Source organism: Bos taurus, chromosome 16 (genome assembly GCF_002263795.3).
Source record: "Bos taurus isolate L1 Dominette 01449 registration number 42190680 breed Hereford chromosome 16, ARS-UCD2.0, whole genome shotgun sequence".
In the NCBI taxonomy this organism is placed as follows: Eukaryota; Metazoa; Chordata; class Mammalia; order Artiodactyla; family Bovidae; genus Bos; species Bos taurus.
The window spans coordinates 73,353,156-73,371,667 of NC_037343.1; the positions used below are offsets into that span (position 1 = coordinate 73,353,156).

General features: G+C 40.3%; 1 protein-coding gene across 2 annotated transcripts in view; it reads right to left on the reverse strand.

The window, feature by feature from the left end:
* The window catches only part of SYT14 (synaptotagmin 14), a 210,798-nt gene extending 192,659 nt beyond the window's left edge, over window positions 1–18,139 (reverse strand). For both annotated transcript variants that reach the window (XM_024976891.2, XM_059875832.1), the window contains exons 1-2: window positions 18,050–18,139; window positions 6,606–6,653 (exon numbers count right to left, since the gene is read on the reverse strand). In XM_024976891.2, coding sequence (XP_024832659.1) covers window positions 6,606–6,653; window positions 18,050–18,062 — 61 coding nt within the window. In that variant the 5' untranslated portion in view covers window positions 18,063–18,139. The remainder of the gene's footprint in view (window positions 1–6,605; window positions 6,654–18,049) is intronic.
* Window positions 18,140–18,512: the final 373 nt, after the last annotated feature.

An 18,512-nucleotide genomic window follows, 5' to 3' on the forward strand; every position in this document is an offset into this window, starting at 1 on the left:
TCTTTTCGTGTTCTTTCTATAGTGTCTGATTAGACTATTTGTCTGTATCTGGGCCAATTCCACACTATGTTAATTACAGCAACTTTACAACGAGCTCTGGATATCAGCAGGACCAATCCCTGAAGCCGGGACGGCTAACTGCCTCAATATCCATTCTCTCTCTTCCTTTTAGTTATAGAATCAACCTCTGGATTTTACTTGTTCTGCTCAGGCAGAACTATTCTAGGCTTCCCTCACAGTTAGACTTGAGCATGTGACTAAGTTCTGGCCACTTGCTCGTGAGCACAAACTATCTATTTGCAATCCCTGGGTTGTATCCTTAAAAAGACTGACTTTCTCCCTTTCCCTTTCTGGGGACTGGAACGTACACATGATAACTTCAAATGTGCCAAGGAAGAGATCTTAAAGGTCATCAAAGCAAGACGAATGGACTCACCAACCAGAATCACCGAATTCCATCCTGCCTATGAGCTTGGAGTTTCACATAAGAGAGAAGTGAACTTTCCTTGTTTAGCCCCTTGGTCTCTGAGCAGGCAACCAAACGGATATCTTATTAACACACACCCATGTTCCTTTACTTGAAAGCGAACTTAGTTCTTCTTGGCTGTTTGAACTGCCATACACACTTAAGAATTAACTTGTCCGCTCTCTGAAAATTCCTGATGGGATTTAGATTAGGACTGCATTGAATTCATAGATCAATTTGGGGGCACCCTGTGAATTTAAACATATTGCATATTTCTACCTATAAAATTATTTATCTCTTCATTTACATATCTTCTTTTATGTCTATATATAAATCTTTTTAACTTTCTGTATAAAAGTCATAAACAACTTTTGTTCATTTTGTTCCTGTGTATTTACAGATTTCATAATACTCTAAAAGAGATCTTATTTTATTGCATTTCCTAATTATCTGTTGCCTATTATACAGGAATGTGATAGTGTTAGTCACTCAGTCATGTCTGACTCTTTGCAACCTCACAGACTATAGCCCTTCAGGCTACTCTGTCCATGGGATTCTCCAGGCAAGAATACTGGAGTGGGTTGCCATTCCCTTTTCCAGGGGATCTTTCCAACCCAGGGATCAAACCTGGTCTCCTGCACTGTGGGCAGACTCCTTACCATCTGAGCCACCAGGGAAGCCCATATAGGAAAGTAGTGGATTTTTATAAAGTGATCTTGCAAAAGCTGGCTTAAAACTCAACATTCAAAAAACTAAGATCATAGCATCCAGTCCCATCACTTCACGGCAAATAGATGGGGGAAAAATGAAAACAGTGACAGACTTTATTTTCCTGGGCTCCAAAATCATTGTGGACAGTGATTTCAGCCATGAAATTGAAAGATGCTTGCTCCTTGGAAGAAAAGCTATGACTAACTTAGACAGTGCATTAAAAAGCAAAGACATCACTTTGCCAACAAAGGTCCATATAGTCAAAGTGATGGTTTTTCCAATAGTCATGTATGGATGTGAGAGTTGGACCATAAAGAAGGCTGAGCACTGAAGAAATGATGACTTCAAAATGTGGTGTTGGAGAAGACTCCTGAGAGTCCCTTGGACAGCAAGGAAATCAAACCAGTCAATTCTAAAGGAAATCAGCCCCAAATATTCACCAGAAGGACTGATGCTGAAGCTGAAGCTCCAATACTTTGATTACCTGATGTGAAGAGCGTACTCATTGGAAAAGATCCTGATGCTGGGTATGATTGAAGGCAGGACGAGAAGGGGGCAACAGAGGATGAGATGGTTGGATGGCATTAACAACTCAATGGATATGACTTTGAGCAAACTCCAGGAGATGGTGAAGGACAGGGAAGCCTGGTGTGCTGCAGTCCACGGGGTTGCAAAGAGTCGGACACGACTTAGCGACAGAACAGCAACAGTTACATAGAAAGTGAAACTTGTAAACAAGGAACTTGGATATTAAGCTTAGGAGATTTTCAAGCAAAGTGCTAAAGGTGGCAGCTTGGTGTCTTCATGCTACTTATGGTTAAATTTGAGAGGAATGAGATAAACTGAGGGAAGAATTGTTAAGCAAAAAGGAACCTGTACCCGATGCTTTGGAAAATCCTCCAGCCTATCCACGTTGTAAATTATGCTAAAATCAGGGGTTCGGTGTCAAGAAAGCGTGCCCTGAGACACAACCAAGGTGGGACTAGACCACCTTTGGCCGGTGCCTGAAACAGAATAAAGGGTCAGAATGCTCAGTGACTGTGAGCGCTCTCTGCAGAAATCAGACATGTGACTCACAGATCTCCTCAGCCACTCCAGCAGAAGCCAGACGCGGAGACAGAACCATCCAGGAAAGACTGTGGAGGGGCGTCCTGTCTAAAGGAAGGAGCCCCGCCCTCCAACATACAGGGAAGACTCACGAGAACCTTTCCTGAGACCACGTTGTACCAGCAGAAACACCACCGCGTTAGACTGAAAGGGACGAGAGAGGACAAACTGAAAGAGGAGCGGCAGACTCACATCCTACGGGCGGCAGAGTCCGATGAACACTCAGGTGCAGATACACACTCGGTTCAGTTCAGTCCAGTCGCTCAGTCGCGTCTGACTCTTCGCGACCCCGTGAATCGCAGCACGCCAGGCCTCCCTGTCCATCACCAACTCCCGGAGTTCACTCACACTCACGTCCATCGAGTCAGTGATGCCATCCAGCCATCTCATCCTCTGTCGTCCCCTTCTCCTCCTGCCCCCAATCCTTCCCAGCATCAAAGTCTGCGCATGAGTCAACTCTTCGCATGAGGTAGCCAAAGTACTGGAGTTTCAGCTTCAGCATCATTCCCTCCAAAGAAATCCCAGGGCTGATCTCCTTCCAAATGGACTGGTTGGATCTCCTTGCAGTCCAAGGGACTCTCAAGAATCCTCTCCAACACCACAGTTCAAAAGCATCAATTCTTCGGCGCTCAGCCTTCTTCACAGTCCAACTCTCACATCCATACCTGACCACAGGAAAAACCATAGCCTTGACTAGACGAACCTTTGTTGGCAAAGTAATGTCTCTGCTTTTGAATATGCTATCTAGGTTGGTCATAACTTTCCTTCCAAGGAGTTAGCGTCTTTTAATTTCATGGCTGCAGTCACCATCTGCAGTGATTTTGGAGCCCAGAAAATAAAGTCTGACACTGTTTCCACTGTTTCCCCATCTATTTCCCATGAAGTGATGGGACCATTCCAGAAAAAGGAAGGGTTACTCCAAGTATAGAGTCTTAAACCCGAGAGTGGAGCCTCAGACGTCAGGGCCAAGAGCCACAGAGTGTTATTTCCAGTCTTGAACCCTAAAATATTTTTCCCACTTGGGTTTCAAAATTGCTTGGCATCAGTGACTCCTCTCTTCCACTTTCCCACTTTTGGAATGGAAATGTCTGTAACTGTTATCCTGCTCCATCATTGTGTTTGAAGAGCAGGTGATATATTTGCTAGTTTCACACGTCTAACGGAGAGGAGTTCTGAACCAGGACAGATAATATCTAGAGTTTTACTCAGACCTGATATAAATGATTCAGATGACAGGACTTCTAAGTTGATAATATTTAGATGATATTTTGATGATTTATGGACTTCCCTCACGGCTCAGCTGGACAAGAATCTGCCCACAATGCAGGAGACCTGGGTTTGATCCCTGGGTTGGGAAGATCCCCTGGAGAAGGGAACAGCTACCCACTCCAGTATCCCAGCCTGGAGAATTCCATGGACTGTATAGCCCATGGGGTAGCAGAGTCAGACATGACTGAGCGACTTTCACTTTCACTTTGATGATTTACATGGGAAGACTTCTGAGTTGATGTTATAATGTAAGGCTTTGTAGATCAGGGTAAGGACTTTAATTTTATTTTAGGGATAGAGGAAATCCAGAGAAGAATTTCAACCAGCAAGTGATACGACCCAATTCACATTTAAAAGGTCACTGATGTGTACTGTAAGCACGTTAAGAGGAAACGCTGGAACCTGTTAGGAAACCATTACAGTAGTGTGGGCAAGAGAAGACAAGGATCCACACTACAGTGATAAGAGCAGGATGGAGGAACAGAGGATCAGATTAAAAATGTACTCTGAAGGTATAACTGCCAGAAGTTGCTAATAGTAATCAATTCAACACAGAAGATAAAAGAATAAGAGAAGCATGGATGATTCTTCAGCTGGGACTTGACCAACTGAGTAGACTGTTCTGTTCATTAGCTGAGATGGAGAAGGCTGAGGAAGGTATAGATTCATGTGAGAAAACCAGGATTTGCATTTTAGACACACCACGTTTTTATTCTAACAGACATGCAGATAAAAATACAAAGTACTTTGATATAAGAGGAGGGAACTCAAGGGCAGTTCAGAGCCAGATTTACAAATCTGCATGGCATTGAAAACAAAAGGACCAGGAGTTACCTGGTGATCCAGTGGTTAGGACTCCATGCTTTTACTGCCAAGGACATGGATTCAATCTCTGGTCGGGGAACTAAGATGCCACAAGGTACATGGCATGGTCAAAAAAACAAAAAACAAAACACACACCAGAGCCTATTGTATGTTTTGGTTGGTATAACCAACCATCCATTCTAAAGAAAGAATAGGTGGAAAAAGAAGCAAGCCCAAGACCGAAGTCTAATACATTCTAATATTTAGAGGTCTGACAGAGGAAAGAAGCTAGCAGACAAAGAAAGCAAAACAGGTAAAAACAAGTTGGACACAGTGTTAGAGATGTCTTCTTACCAGGACCATTGATACTAACTATAATTATTTGTCTTGACATAGCCTTCATAGGCTCTCCTCTACAAAAGCCCAGTTTAAAATGCAAAACTTTCAGATCTGATCATTCATTTTAAAAATATTCACATGCTTAGGAAAAGCCCACTAGAAGAGGACACAGTAGTGAATGCTGAGGGGATACGCAGAGACCCAGAAACTCCTCCATGATATGGCCACATGGAAATTAAAAACTTTAACTTCAATCACAGACTTTAAATTCTATAGAGAATTGGAAGAAGTGACAACGCTGGACTAATACAGAGAAACCCGGGCCCGGCACGGTCTGAGAACCGCTGGGACAGGCATGGAGGAAACAATAAGGAACAGCAAGAAGAGCCACATTAACAAGGTGAGTTCAGACCCGCATCCAACTCTACCAACACTATTTTCTCCACTGAAGCTTCCGGTTCCCCCTGCAGCTACAAGAAGCCCTTTACGCATTTTGTTTGCCTACCCTCTGGCTGTCTCTGCGGCTGTCTTCTCTTTTCATCTATCCACTGTTTTTACAGTTTTTGATTCCAATTGACTTGTACAGTGTCTTTCGCTGTTCAAATAAATTCCGTGTTTTAAAAAGTTTTTGTGGGACAAGGTAATACCCATAAAGCTATTTAAAACATTTTTAGTACATCTGGATTAACATATTATAGGTGAAGACTAAAAATGTTTACATAGGGGAAGAAAACAAGGCTAATGTGTACCCCCCGCCGCCCCATTTTAGATAAGAAGCACAAGCCAACAATGGTTATAGCACTGAAAACCACAATCCTAAATCTGAGATTTCAGGGAACTGACTTCAATTTTCTCCTTTATGGTACCGGATACACAGATATATTACACTTTAATAAAGGAAGAGGCTATTTTTAAATGAATAGCAATCAAAGCTGGTGACACACACATAAGCTAGTATGATTATGTCAAATTCACCTAAAAGAGATTTCAAACCTTTTACTCAACTTGAAAGAAGCTGAGGCTTTTCAGACCTGTGGAAGACTTCCTGACAGTACACTGACATTTCCTGGTTTGCCAGTCATACCCACGTGCCACAGATACGGACATGCCTCAAGCCTCCTCAGGGTGAAATATGAAGGCAGGAAGCACTGCTACTTGGCCAGACTCAGGAGGGCCAACTCGGTTTTCAACAAAGAAGAAAGAAAAAGACAGTGCCCCAAATTTAAAAAGAGAAAAGAGCAGTACATTTATGAAGATTTCTCCTCCCCAAGTACACCTTTTCCTTTCTGCATACCCTTGCTCAGATGTGATCGCTTATGAGAGTGGGGACTCCCAAGGTTCTGATTCTTTCCGATCTAGAGAATACCTGATTCCTTGCCTCCCACCTAATAACTGAATTACCTTTCCTGGGGCCACCTTGTTCAACCACCTGTTTGTCAGGTGGCTCCTTCTAAGGAAGCACAGACAGCTGTTGGTGCCAAAAGATGCTGTGGTCTTTGGACATGATCCCGATGGGAATCGCAACCAACTCCTCACATCTCTCTGATGGGTTACAGTAATAGAACAGAAGTCAATGGGAGGTCAGCATGCACTCAGATTCCAGATTCTGCAAGGGAACAAGAATCAGACCCTCCATTCTGCGCCTCTTCACCATGTCGGACAACCAATAGGCGAGAAACCGGCCTTTACCATCCCATGAAAATGAAATATACAGTAACGACTCTCAGTAACCACATAATAAGCAGTATGCACTTTATGAAAGGTTAAGTCTACAATACAAATAACTAATATTAATATTTATTACATTTTATACTTTGTAAGTCCCAATTATCTGCCATTGTACTAAAATGCATCCTACTTGTGAAGGGTTCACTTCGTATTTAAGTATCCATGCAGAGCACTGACTCACCTTTTCTAATACAAATAAGTTCATGCACTCCACAGGTTCTTTCTCCACCTGTTAAGAAAAATTTTTTTCAGAAATTAAAAACAGGTCATAACCTGAGTCTGACTGTTACAAAGAACTGCTATAAATTAGTTTCTAGAAATGGCCTCAGAAAAACGTGTCCTAACTCTTCTCTTCAAACTTTACTATAGAATATGCTAACCTGATACACAGTACCCTCTTGAACCCATAAGCTAGGATCTCATAAAATTCTGGAATAAGGAAGCTTCATACAAGTATGTTATTTTAAATGGCAGGCTTCTCAAGAGCAGACATCATAGCACCACTTCCTAAACACCTCTTTACATGATCCAGAAGGAAACACTGCAAGGAAGGACCCACTTTTGTATCTGAACCTTAATTTATACAGGTAAGTTATCATGGAAGGGTCAATGCTGTAAAGGCGATATTTATGTTTTACAACATATACTCATATTCTGATCCTTTCTCCATTCTCCAGCTACCCACTCTTCTAAATCTATAAGACAAATTTTATAAATAGCATGATGATAAAACTAACAAATGTAACCAAAAGAATTACTTTATCTTAATCACCATTATTAGAAAAAATCACACTCGTTATCTTAAGAGTAATATTATTTGTTAGTTACCATAAAATAGGTATTTCCTTTGCACTGAATTATAGCACCACTACCTTAAACGAATGTGCGCTGAATGACATTCTGTAGTGTTCTTATATGCATAAATAACCTTACAATTGGGCTGAAAATTATGCTTAAACTTTATATAATAAAAATGTTAAATATCATCATCTTAGCTCACTACAGAAGCTTATTATAAACAGTTAAGTTATAAGAAATAGAAATATCTTACAGCCATAACATGAGAAAGAAAAACTATGATATCCACTGAAAAAAGTAGGTCATTCAGGAAGCAAGCTAAAAAACTAGAAAACAGTATTTCTATCACTAAAGTAGGTTAGAGCTTCATTCTAACTTGTCTGTAACAATGCCACTGCCTCTTTATTATCAACAATAGAGACTAAACACTGGTTATCAGGAAGACAGACTTGGCAAGAAATGCTTAACATAAAGTTATGATAATAAATTATTACTCTGCAAACCTTAGTATAAATACAGTAAGACTTTATCAAATGGGGTATTACCAAGGCGTAATCACTGACTACTGACTAAAGGGACAGAATTAACTATACCTACAAAATATACTTTATACAAAATATACTTTATCTTTAAAAATGAGAAATTAGTCAAACGACTGCTGGAAGGGGAAGCTTTACCAAGTTATAAAAAGTAACTATTTTCAAGAGGTTTAGAAGAAGCATGTCATACAACGCAACTATAATATATATTGACACCATCACTGATATTTTCATAGGCTACTTAGAAATAGTCCTTATATAGTCATTAAGACCTATTGTCAAAGGGTAACACTTCTAACTTAAGAGATACGCACATAATTCACTAACAGTCTTTCATGCCTCTAACTGAAATCAGACTTCCCGCATATGTAACACAGATTTGTTTGGCTTTACTATACACATCTAGTCTTCAACACAACTGTATCATTTTTTACAAGGGTTAATATAACAATAACAATAAAAACTACTGTATTCTAAGACTTTTCTCAAAACTGCAAATGACAATAAAACCTAACTCTCAGAAAGGACTTTACAAATGAAAAGTTAAGTCAAATAACTACTGTATTTTAAATTTAGAGTCAACCAATAATTACATTTGCCAAATATGCACAAAAACCACATAACTAGGAAAAGCAAGTAATACTGAGCTCTACTATTCCAGATATTTGTTCTGAAAATTCTAACCAACAGGTGAGATTTCACCGATGTGTAACTCAAAAGCAATCACTATTATTACTGAAATAAAAGGAATAGTAAAGATAGGTCAATGCCAGACAAAAAAAGTAAAATTGAGGGAAAAAAACTTTCAAAAGTACAAAAGAAAAGTTAAATAAACCTTATTACATTATCAAACACAAAAATCAATATTCTTTTATCCCCAATCCTTCCTAAGGCCAGAAAGAGTATAAGGAAAAAAATATGCATTGTGCAGGTTAAATGTATATTTTTAATGTACTTGTTTGGGAATCAAAAGGCCTGAATATTTCTTCCATCTGAGATACAGCAAACTGTGTACAAATTTTATAACTTTTTAAACATTTTCTAAAAGCAAATCTGAAAAGTTTACAAGAGAAATGTCAAATTTGTAAGCAAAAAGCAAGCCACTGGAGGCACATCTTGACTTAAATATGGAGATATGGAGGTAATCCAAAAGTGGCCTACTGATTTTTTAAGAGTATAAGGCACAGGGGAAACGATTACTGACTTTTAAAATTTCCGCTTCCTGAGGTATACTTGGTATATAAAATTTTAAGATATTTAAAGTGTATACCATTATGATAACCAAGTATGTATATCCAATACACAGGAGAATAATTATTTTTTATTTGTTTTTATTGAGATAAATGACCATACAACACTGTGTAAGTTTAAGGTAGACAATGTGCTGATCTGATACTCTACACAGTAAGATTTCCACTTTAGTGTGAGCTAATACCACTAACATGTCCATGATTCTGTTTGTTTTTGTGGAAGGGACACAAGATCTAGTCTCTAAGCAACTTTGAAGTGTATATACATCACTGCCCTTACTGAGTATTTGATCCCAGGACTTATTTATCATCAGGTCGTGAGCTGTACTTAGGCAGTATCTCCCTACGTCCCCCACCCTCCTTTCCCTGGTAAGCATCCTTCGACTTTCTGTTTTTATTTTATGAGTTCGGCTTTTTCAGAATGTACAGTAAGTGTTATCATATACTTGTCTTTATCTGACTTGGCATAATGCCCTCAAGGTCCATTCAGGTTGTCGCAAATGGAAGGATTTCCTTCTTACCCAGAGCTAAATCATATTCCCCTGTATATGTATATGTATATACGTGTGTGTGTGTGTGTGTGTGTGTGTTTATCTCAAACCTTCCTTTTCCATTCACCTATTGACAGACGCAAAGGTTGTTTCCATATCTTGGTTATTATGAATAATGCTACAATAAACATGGCAGGGAACACATTTCTTTGATTCTCTGTTTTCACTTCCTTTGGATAATGATCCAAGAGTGGGACTGCTGGATCATATGGTAAGTCTATTTATAATTTTTTGAGGAACCTCCACATTTTTTTCTGTAATCGCTGAACCAATTTGAAGGAACGATTATTTAATCAATTAGTCAATCTCTTTAGAAAGAGATGAGTTTTCCACTAAAATGAATAGCCATCCCCAAAATGAATTCTTGTATAATAGAATTTTTCACATGCCAAATTTACTTCAAAGACATAATAATAATAAAGACTTTAAAATCATATTCAGTTCAGTTCACTCGCTCAGTCGTGTCCGACTCTTTGTGACCCCATGAATCGCAGCACGCCAGGCCTCCCTGTCCATCACCAACTCCCGGGGTTCCCTGAGACTCACGTCCATCGAGTCAGTGATGCCATCCAGCCATCTCATCCTCTGTCGTCTCCTTCTCCTCCTGCCCCCGATCCCTCCCAGCATATTAAAATCACTGAATATAAAAAGACTAAAACTCGAAAATAAATCTAGTTCATTTAATGTCTAGTTCATTATACATAAACAAACCAAGGCACTAAAGGTTAAATAATGTTGCTCAGGGTCACTAGTTAATTGTCAGAAAAAAGTAATTAGGATCCTAAGTTTAACAGAGTAAGAAAATAAACATTGATATTTCTTCATTTTTATGAAAAAAAAGAAAATTATGAAATTGTTTTCTAATCCTTTAAGGTAACTTAAGTAAAAATGAATTTCTCAAAACTGTTTTTGGAGATAATACTAGCATTGCTCTTGAAATGATCATCTCAGGAACATGGAAATGAGAAGTAGATAGAAAATGACAAGCTTAGTCAAAGTTACCATCTTTTCCCTCAGGCAAACCCATGTAAGAGCATGATATAAACTGGCATAATCCTCTACAATTGGGGTAAGTCAGGGTACACCAGGAAATAGACGTGCGTGGGCTCACACACGTGTGCTGTGAATGTGTGCATGTGTGTTTGGATATGAATATGCACATACCTGAAAGGGCCTGGGAGCCAGCAATCTGGGGAGGGGAGGAAGGGTTAGTTACTACAAAGTATGTAGCACTTTTCACATGTCTACAGAAGAAAATATGTAGTGATGTTATATTCCCATCAAAAGGTGCTCAGGTATACAAATTAAACCCAAAGATTTAGTTCCTTAAAAATGAATCTAGTCCTTTCTAAAACGGACTTTTATTTTTCCTACACATTTACTTTGACCATTAGCCCAAATCACTACAATTTACAGGTTCTATTAAGTCAAACACTATGCAAAAACTACTTTAGAAGTATTTTAAATTCCATTTCATCTAAAGATTTCTCTCCAAAAAACCATGCATTAAAGTAGCCGCAGCCTTTTAATTAGTGTCTAGCTCACTTTAATAAACTGTTATAGCTATTTCTTCAGTAGATATCTATATATCTACTCCATAATAGGTATGCAACTTTAAATATTTCCTACTCATGTTGCCAACTACTCCTAACCGCTATAATCCATTTAGACTACAGTCACTAATTTCTAGACACTTTTTAGTTTCTCCCTAGTTAAGTCATTCAAGGAATAATATCAATATTAGTCTCTGATTGAAAACAGTGTTGTTGAAAGATCATGGTTTGCACAGCATAGTAAACAGTTTCTGTTTTAATCCATACAAGTTTCTATGAATTTTTTCAATAATTATTCTAAGAAGTATAAGATTTACCTTATAAATTTTTTTTTACCTTATAAATTTACTGCTCACAAATGTAATCCATTTTTCCCACTTTTGACTGCTTTTCATTCAGTTTTTTGTTGTTGTTGTTGTTAATTACGGTTTTGACTCTTTGAAGCTCATTAATATCATAAAACCTTGAATAGGTATACTTCACAAGAAGGTTTCTACTTAATTTAATTTTCTATTTAATGGAGAATACCTTTTTTTCCACTACTGCACCAGATCACTTTTTTAAAGCTACAAATACTCGTTATTGCATTAGTAAGTTCAGAATATTGAAGATAATTTAATATTTCATTAAAATCCTCTATCTTTTGATGACTCATACTATTACTGTGAATATCAATTCTAAAATCAGCCCTAAAATGTGAGAATATGAAACTGAACTGAATACACATATGGATCATAGGAGTTTGTTTTTAAATAAATTCCTAATAACAGCTTGCTGTGTTGTCACTACCTCTTCTAAAAAATGGAAAATCCAGTGTTCCAATTTTTAGGTTTCTATTAAAATTTTACTATATATACAAACAAAATATGCAAATATTCATTTATTCAAAGCTTGGAATGTTTTTTATTTATAGTAGTTTGATCAGCCTTTTGCTATTCCTAAATATAAGTTCATATTAGGTATTAACAGGTGAGGATCTGGGGATGTTGGGGTAAAAACACAAAAGTCAGCTGAATGGAAATCGAATCCATGAAGACAAGCTACTATACTACTACACACATGCTATGGACAGACATTATAATCACTTTAAATAAAGCGACCGTGCAAACACTATTACTCAACAAATTGTACAAATGAACCAATATGTGATTTTGCAATACCACGGAAAATAACAAAAAGCGAAATGCATCTTAATACGAATATTTCTCTAGAGTTTTCTACTTTTTTTCTAATTTTGCTTAGTGAGTCAGAAAAGGAAACTAAAATAAATTGTAAATTATTCAAAAGTACTGTGTAGAGGTCTCTGAACCAATTTACCTAATATACAAACATGTCTTAAATCTCCATGAAATGTTAGAAATTTGATTCCTGCTGAAAGCCAAAGGATCTCTTCCAGGAACATCACTGCCTAAACTGACTGTAAATCTTCCAAAAAACAAACTGTTCAATAAATTGCCTTACTCAGTCACAGACTGACAGCTGAGACTTCCTAATTACATTACCCCTGTACACACTGTAACATCTCTCTAACAATAGCATGGAAAGCAGGAGTGTGATGTTCTCCCTCAAGACTAAGAATACAACATGCTTTCATTGTTGTTTTTTTTAATTAGTTCTTTATTTTATTTTTTTTGACTGAGCCCCGCAACATGTGGGATCCTGGTTTCCGGACCAGGGATCGAACCTGCACACCTGCATTGGAAGCACGGGGTCTTAACCGCTAGACCACCTGGGGAAGTCCTGTATTGGGTTTTTTAATTACACATTTCAAACGACTTTTGAAAGCCCAAATTGGATCTCGGAAATCTCAGAGTCACAACAAATCTTCACAGGCATCTGAGTCGTACTAATGACTTACAAAATAAATGCGAAAGTGTGTGATAAACACTTGCAAAGTCTGTGTAAAACGCATTGTGAATAAAAAGTACCAACAGATTCTCTAATTTACCCTTCTTTCACTATTTTTCTTTTTTAAAAAGCTACCCAGAGAGGTTAAGTAAAGTTACTATGTGTAGCAAGTTAACAATCAAGATGAATATTTTTACTTCAGCAAGACATTCTGCAAGGAGTCTAAAGTTATTCCAATGGAACAGACAGAAAAATGTGACTAGATGGAGAAGGGTGTCAGTCAGATCACTAAAGACTAAATTTATCTTGAGGTTTTAAATCAGACTTGCCCTTTATAAAGATAACTAGAAATAGTTTGAAAAATGGATTGCAATGAGCCTTAAGACCAGAGATAACAAGACACGGGAAAAAACTAATACAAATCTCTTAATGAGAGAAAAGAGAATGAACTAAAATGTAATTTTAGTTAATTTGAGATGCAGGCATGGTAGGACTTAGTGATCAACAGGATGTGGAGACTGAATTATAAGACAGGGTTGATTTCCAGCTTTCTAATTCAGACGTCTGGTTATTTAAAAATGCTACTCAGATGGCAAATTTGCATGGAGTGGGGAGTATGGAGGCTGGATTTGGTAGCTGTGAAGACAACTTTGGTTTAGGACATTTTGAATGTCCCAAGCTAAACATTTTTGATTGCTGTGGGACGTCCAACATATATAGCTACTATGCGGAATTATATTAGGAAAACCATGTGTACTTTTAATTTAGTAATAATGAATTTTTATTTTATTGCTCCAGGAAGCAGAACTAGGAAGGGGTAGACAGACAAGTTACTAAATGGCAGACATTTGGTCAAATATATCTGGGCAAGGGATGCAACCCTTTATGATAATCGATAGAACTCTCAACAATTCAAGAAACATCTTGAGTACATACTATATTCAGGTATTGTACAAAATCTAATGAATATAAACCAAATAAATGTTATGCTCCAGGCATTTATGGTCAGACTGGGGAGACAAATTTACAAACAAGACATTTCCACATGATTCAAGGGGTGCAATCACAGCAGTGTACAAAGTAGAGTGAGAACAAGGTTAAGAATGGAAACAAGAGAACATTAGATCAGGGAGATAAAGAGAAGTCTGAGAAGTAAGAGAGGAAGAAAAAACTTCAAAAAACAGGAGAGAGTCAGCAATGTCAGACTGATGAAGTGAAGTGAAGTGAAGTGAAGTCGCTCAGTCATGTCCGACTCTTTGGGACCCCATGGACTGTAGCCTACTACGCTCCTCCGTCCATGGGATTTTCCAGGCAAGAGTACTGGAGTGGGTTGCCATTTCCTTCTCCAGACTGATAGAGGCCAACATTAGAAGAGTTAATATGCCAGATAACAATTACACATCTTGACAGGCCGGCTAGACCAAAGATTCCCAACCTGTTATCTCCCACAAGACCTCTAGGGTAACAATAAGGGTCTATAAGCCATTCTTAATATTTTAGTATGCTTTTTAAAAATTGTACCTTAACCTAGGATAGGGCTAACTGCTTCACCTCTGACTGGAATTATATTAGCTTAGAGTGGTAACACCATCATCTTATATTTGTCTGAAGTCCTGATTAGCAGATATCTGATTGATAAGAGGAGGAAATAAATGATTAATTTGTATTATAAAATAGGGGCTTTGAAAAAAACGAATAAATAAAAGTAACCCTTCGTACTTAAAAGTCTGAATTAAAGGGTTAAAATGTTGGGCCAGGGCTAATAAAGAGTACACTTAACAGATACAAATAATCTCTTCTTTAAATCAAAACACTAGTTAGCTGGGCAAGCAACTGAAGACACATGACTTGAAAGTAGTCCAGATAAAAGAGACTGTGATTTTGGTTGATTACAACTTCATCCTGAGCCAACATGAAGCTCCAAAATGGCTATTCTAATTAGCTACACTAATAAGATTTTGCACAAGGAGTGATATAACAGTTTTAACAAAACATCTATAATGGAGTGGCACACTACCATATTTCAAACTTTAAAACATACAACTACCAACCATCCAGAGGAAGAATTAAATATCGTGTCTAATAAAGAAAATGCTCAGGAGTTGTCTCAAAATGGTAGAAGTGACGTCGGGTACACAGAGAATAGGGAACTTTCAGTTTATTGCTCCAGAAAGCAGACCGAGGGTGAGTGCATTGAAGGAAGTTACTAACAGCAGATTTTTGGTTAAAACCAGGACCTTATGAACTGTAAGGATTATAGTTCCACATCGGCATAAATGTCCATTGGCATATGGGCTCAATGAACTCATTCTCATTGAATATTTTTATACAAAGTAAGGATGATTCATCTGGTGTTCACACTATATTGTAATTGCATGGTTAAAATTATCTGTCTCCCCCACTAGAATATGTACTCCTTGAGGGAAGAAATGTGATTTTATTCATCCTTGTGGCCCCCCAGGGTCCAGCACAGGATGCCAAGCACATCGACTGCTCTGTAAGTCTACAAAATTAACAGGTGAATGAAGACACTGAATATTTTAAGAACCACTTCTTTGGGAAATGGGAAGAGATGCTCCTGTGGGCCCCTTAAAATTCTAAGATGTCCCTAGTATAAAGCCCTCATCCAGAGTTCATTCTACTTCATGACACAGCCGGGGGGGAGGGTACAAACAATCTGCTTTAGTACGTGATAGACAGCATGCCTTACTTGACATCTTTATTAGAAATGCTTTATTTCTAATAAATTATAATAAAAATAACTAGTATTAACGATAGTTGCCTTGCAAAACTAGAAAACACATAACTCCTGACAGTTATATTATGAAGCCATCAACAAATTATTAAGTATGAAAATATTAATTGAGAGTTTCTCAAGCACAAAAGAATCTCTAGAACAGGAAATTTGAAAATCTTGTTTTTTAAATATACAAGTAGTAGTAGGCAGAGCCTGGTGGCTCAGCTGGTAAAGAATCCACCTGCAGTGCAGGAGGCCCCGGTTTGATTCCTGGGTCGGCAAGATCCAGCGGACAAGGTACAGGCTACCCACTCCAGTATTCTTGGGCTTTCCTTGTGGCTCAGCTGGTAAAGAATCTGCCTGCAATGCGGGAGACCTGGGTTCAATCCCTGAGTTGGGAAGATCCCCTGGAGAAGGGAAAGGCTACCCACTCCAGTATTCTGGCCTGGAGAATTCCACGGACTGTATAGTCCATGCAGTTGTAAAGAGTTGGACACAACTGAGCAAGCTTCACTTCACAGCAGGCAGAGCAAATGCCTTCAGCTGACATAAAAAAGTAATTGATCACATTTAACAATAAGAGGGAGAAGGAAAGAGTCAATTGAGAAAAGGGGCGGAAACTGGAAAATTTTTAAAGAAATTTTAAGTTACAGGATCATACATGGATACTATCTTGCTAATTCTTCTTCACCTTCTGCATAAGCCTTTTTGTCTTTACCAAGTCACAAGAAATTCTTCCACAAAGTGGTTGGGGAAATAAAGTACAAAACATAAATCAGTATATTCTGTTTCTTGATTTTTAACCTCTAGTAAATAGTAAGATAAAGTTTGAAAGTACTGCTCTGGATAACAAGAATATCAAAGATTATCAGGAGATCTTATTCCTAGTGCTCTCCATCACTTTAGCTAAACCATGAGTGGATCCTAAGTCTCCTCAGTGGTGTCTGACTCTTTGCTACCCTATGGACTGTGGTCCCTCAGGCTCCTCTGTCCATGGAATTTACCAGGCAATACTACAGTGGGTTGCCATTTCCTTTTCCAGGGGATCCTCCCCACCCAGGGATCAAACCTGTGTCTCTTGTGCCTACTGCACTGGCAGGCAGATTCTTTACCACTGGGAAGCCATCTGGGAAGCCCCTTAGCTAAAGCAGATACTTGAAACTGTCTGAATAGGTAATCAATCTCTTAAAATAAGTAAGATAAACATAAGCACACAACTAAATCAATTCTGGATCCGGCAAAGCTGTATGCCTCAGGGTTGGCCACCAAGATGGGAAGTGCTTTCAAAAGTTGTGTTTAGGAGAAACATAAAATTTAGGCTAGGTCTGACAATGCTGTAGGTGCCTTACACATTTGTACAGATGCATACACATACACACAGGGAAATTTTACAAACCACTTTCATTGTTTGAAGTAAGGGAAGAGTGGGATAGGGGCTCAAACATGCTGCAGACTTGCACATACATCCTAGACGTATCATACTAATTTTCAAATATTGTCCTTTAAAACAAAGCAAAATATAGACACTTCATGCCAGTTACATGTTTCTGTAAGAAGAGAAAAATACACTTTAGTGCCAGCTGTCTACCTTATTGAGGAACTTTAATTAAGCTATTTTTTGAAAATATGAGTATGGATGGCACCGTAACACTTAATAGACTGACATATATGCAGGATTTTAAGAGTATGCATTTCTTGTAAAGATGTCTTTGCATCTCTTTCCTAGAGAAAAACCAGTTTTGAGTGTTAGGAGAGAAAAATACTTGAGAAGGAAATTACCCTCACTCCAAATTCCCTGGTCCCCTACAACAACAGCACACAGAAGGAGAATGGACGGACAGCGCAGTCCAGCATCTGCTCGAGTAGGGGCTGAGAAGGGTTAGGACTGGGGACAGCAAACTGGCCTCCCAGTTTGGGAGGAAGGGGAATATCGCGGGAGGGCGGCTTGCTGGGGCGAGGTCAATGGAAGGCGGGGTACACCCTGCGCTCCCGGGCTCCTCCAGCCCGTCCCGCCGGGTCTGCAGGGCCGCACCGGACGCCCCCCGCCCCTCCCCCCGACTCGGCGCCGCCGGGAGCGAGCAGCTGCCCCAGCGGCGCCGTACCTGTCGGCAGGAGCCGCTCGACTCGTCGCGCCGGGCCGCGGGCCGAGGCCGACGGAACCGCCGAGGCCAGGTATAGAGTCTGGCGGCGCCGCTCCGCCCACCAGCCTCCGGGACGCGGTCCGGGACCCTCGAGCCTGCACAGCCGCTCCGGGGCCCATCGGCGCCGCGGCCTCCCGGGCACCCCCGAGCTCTAGCTACCTGGGCGCCCCCCCACCCTCCGCCCCAACCGCGGACGGCCTCCACTTACCTTCAATCGCCATGATGCGCTCGCCCTGGACCGCACCAAGTGCGCGGCCGGGGGCGGCGAGCGGGACGCGCGGGCGGAGGACGCGCCGGGGCCGCCGGCGAGCGGGGCGGGGCGGGGCCGGGCCCGCAGGCGCGGGGCTGCGCGGTCGGGAGGGGCGAGGCGCGGGCGGGGCGGAGGAGGGGCCCGGGCGCCGCGGGCGCGCCGAGGAAATGGACGCTTCCCGGGCCGCCCGCCGCCGCCGCCGGCGGCACGTGACGCGCCCCGCCGCCGCCCCGCCGCCCCCGCAGCGTCTAGCGCCGGGGTTCGGACCAGGAGCGGGGCGCGGAGGGCCCCCGGGGGGCCCGCACCCGAGACCAGCCCCGGGGCCTCTCGGCGGCTGGAGCCGCTCACCGAGACGTCTGCTCCCCGCTGGCGGGCGGCAGCTAGAGTCGACCGAGAGGCGCGCGAAGGCTGTGGTCAGCAC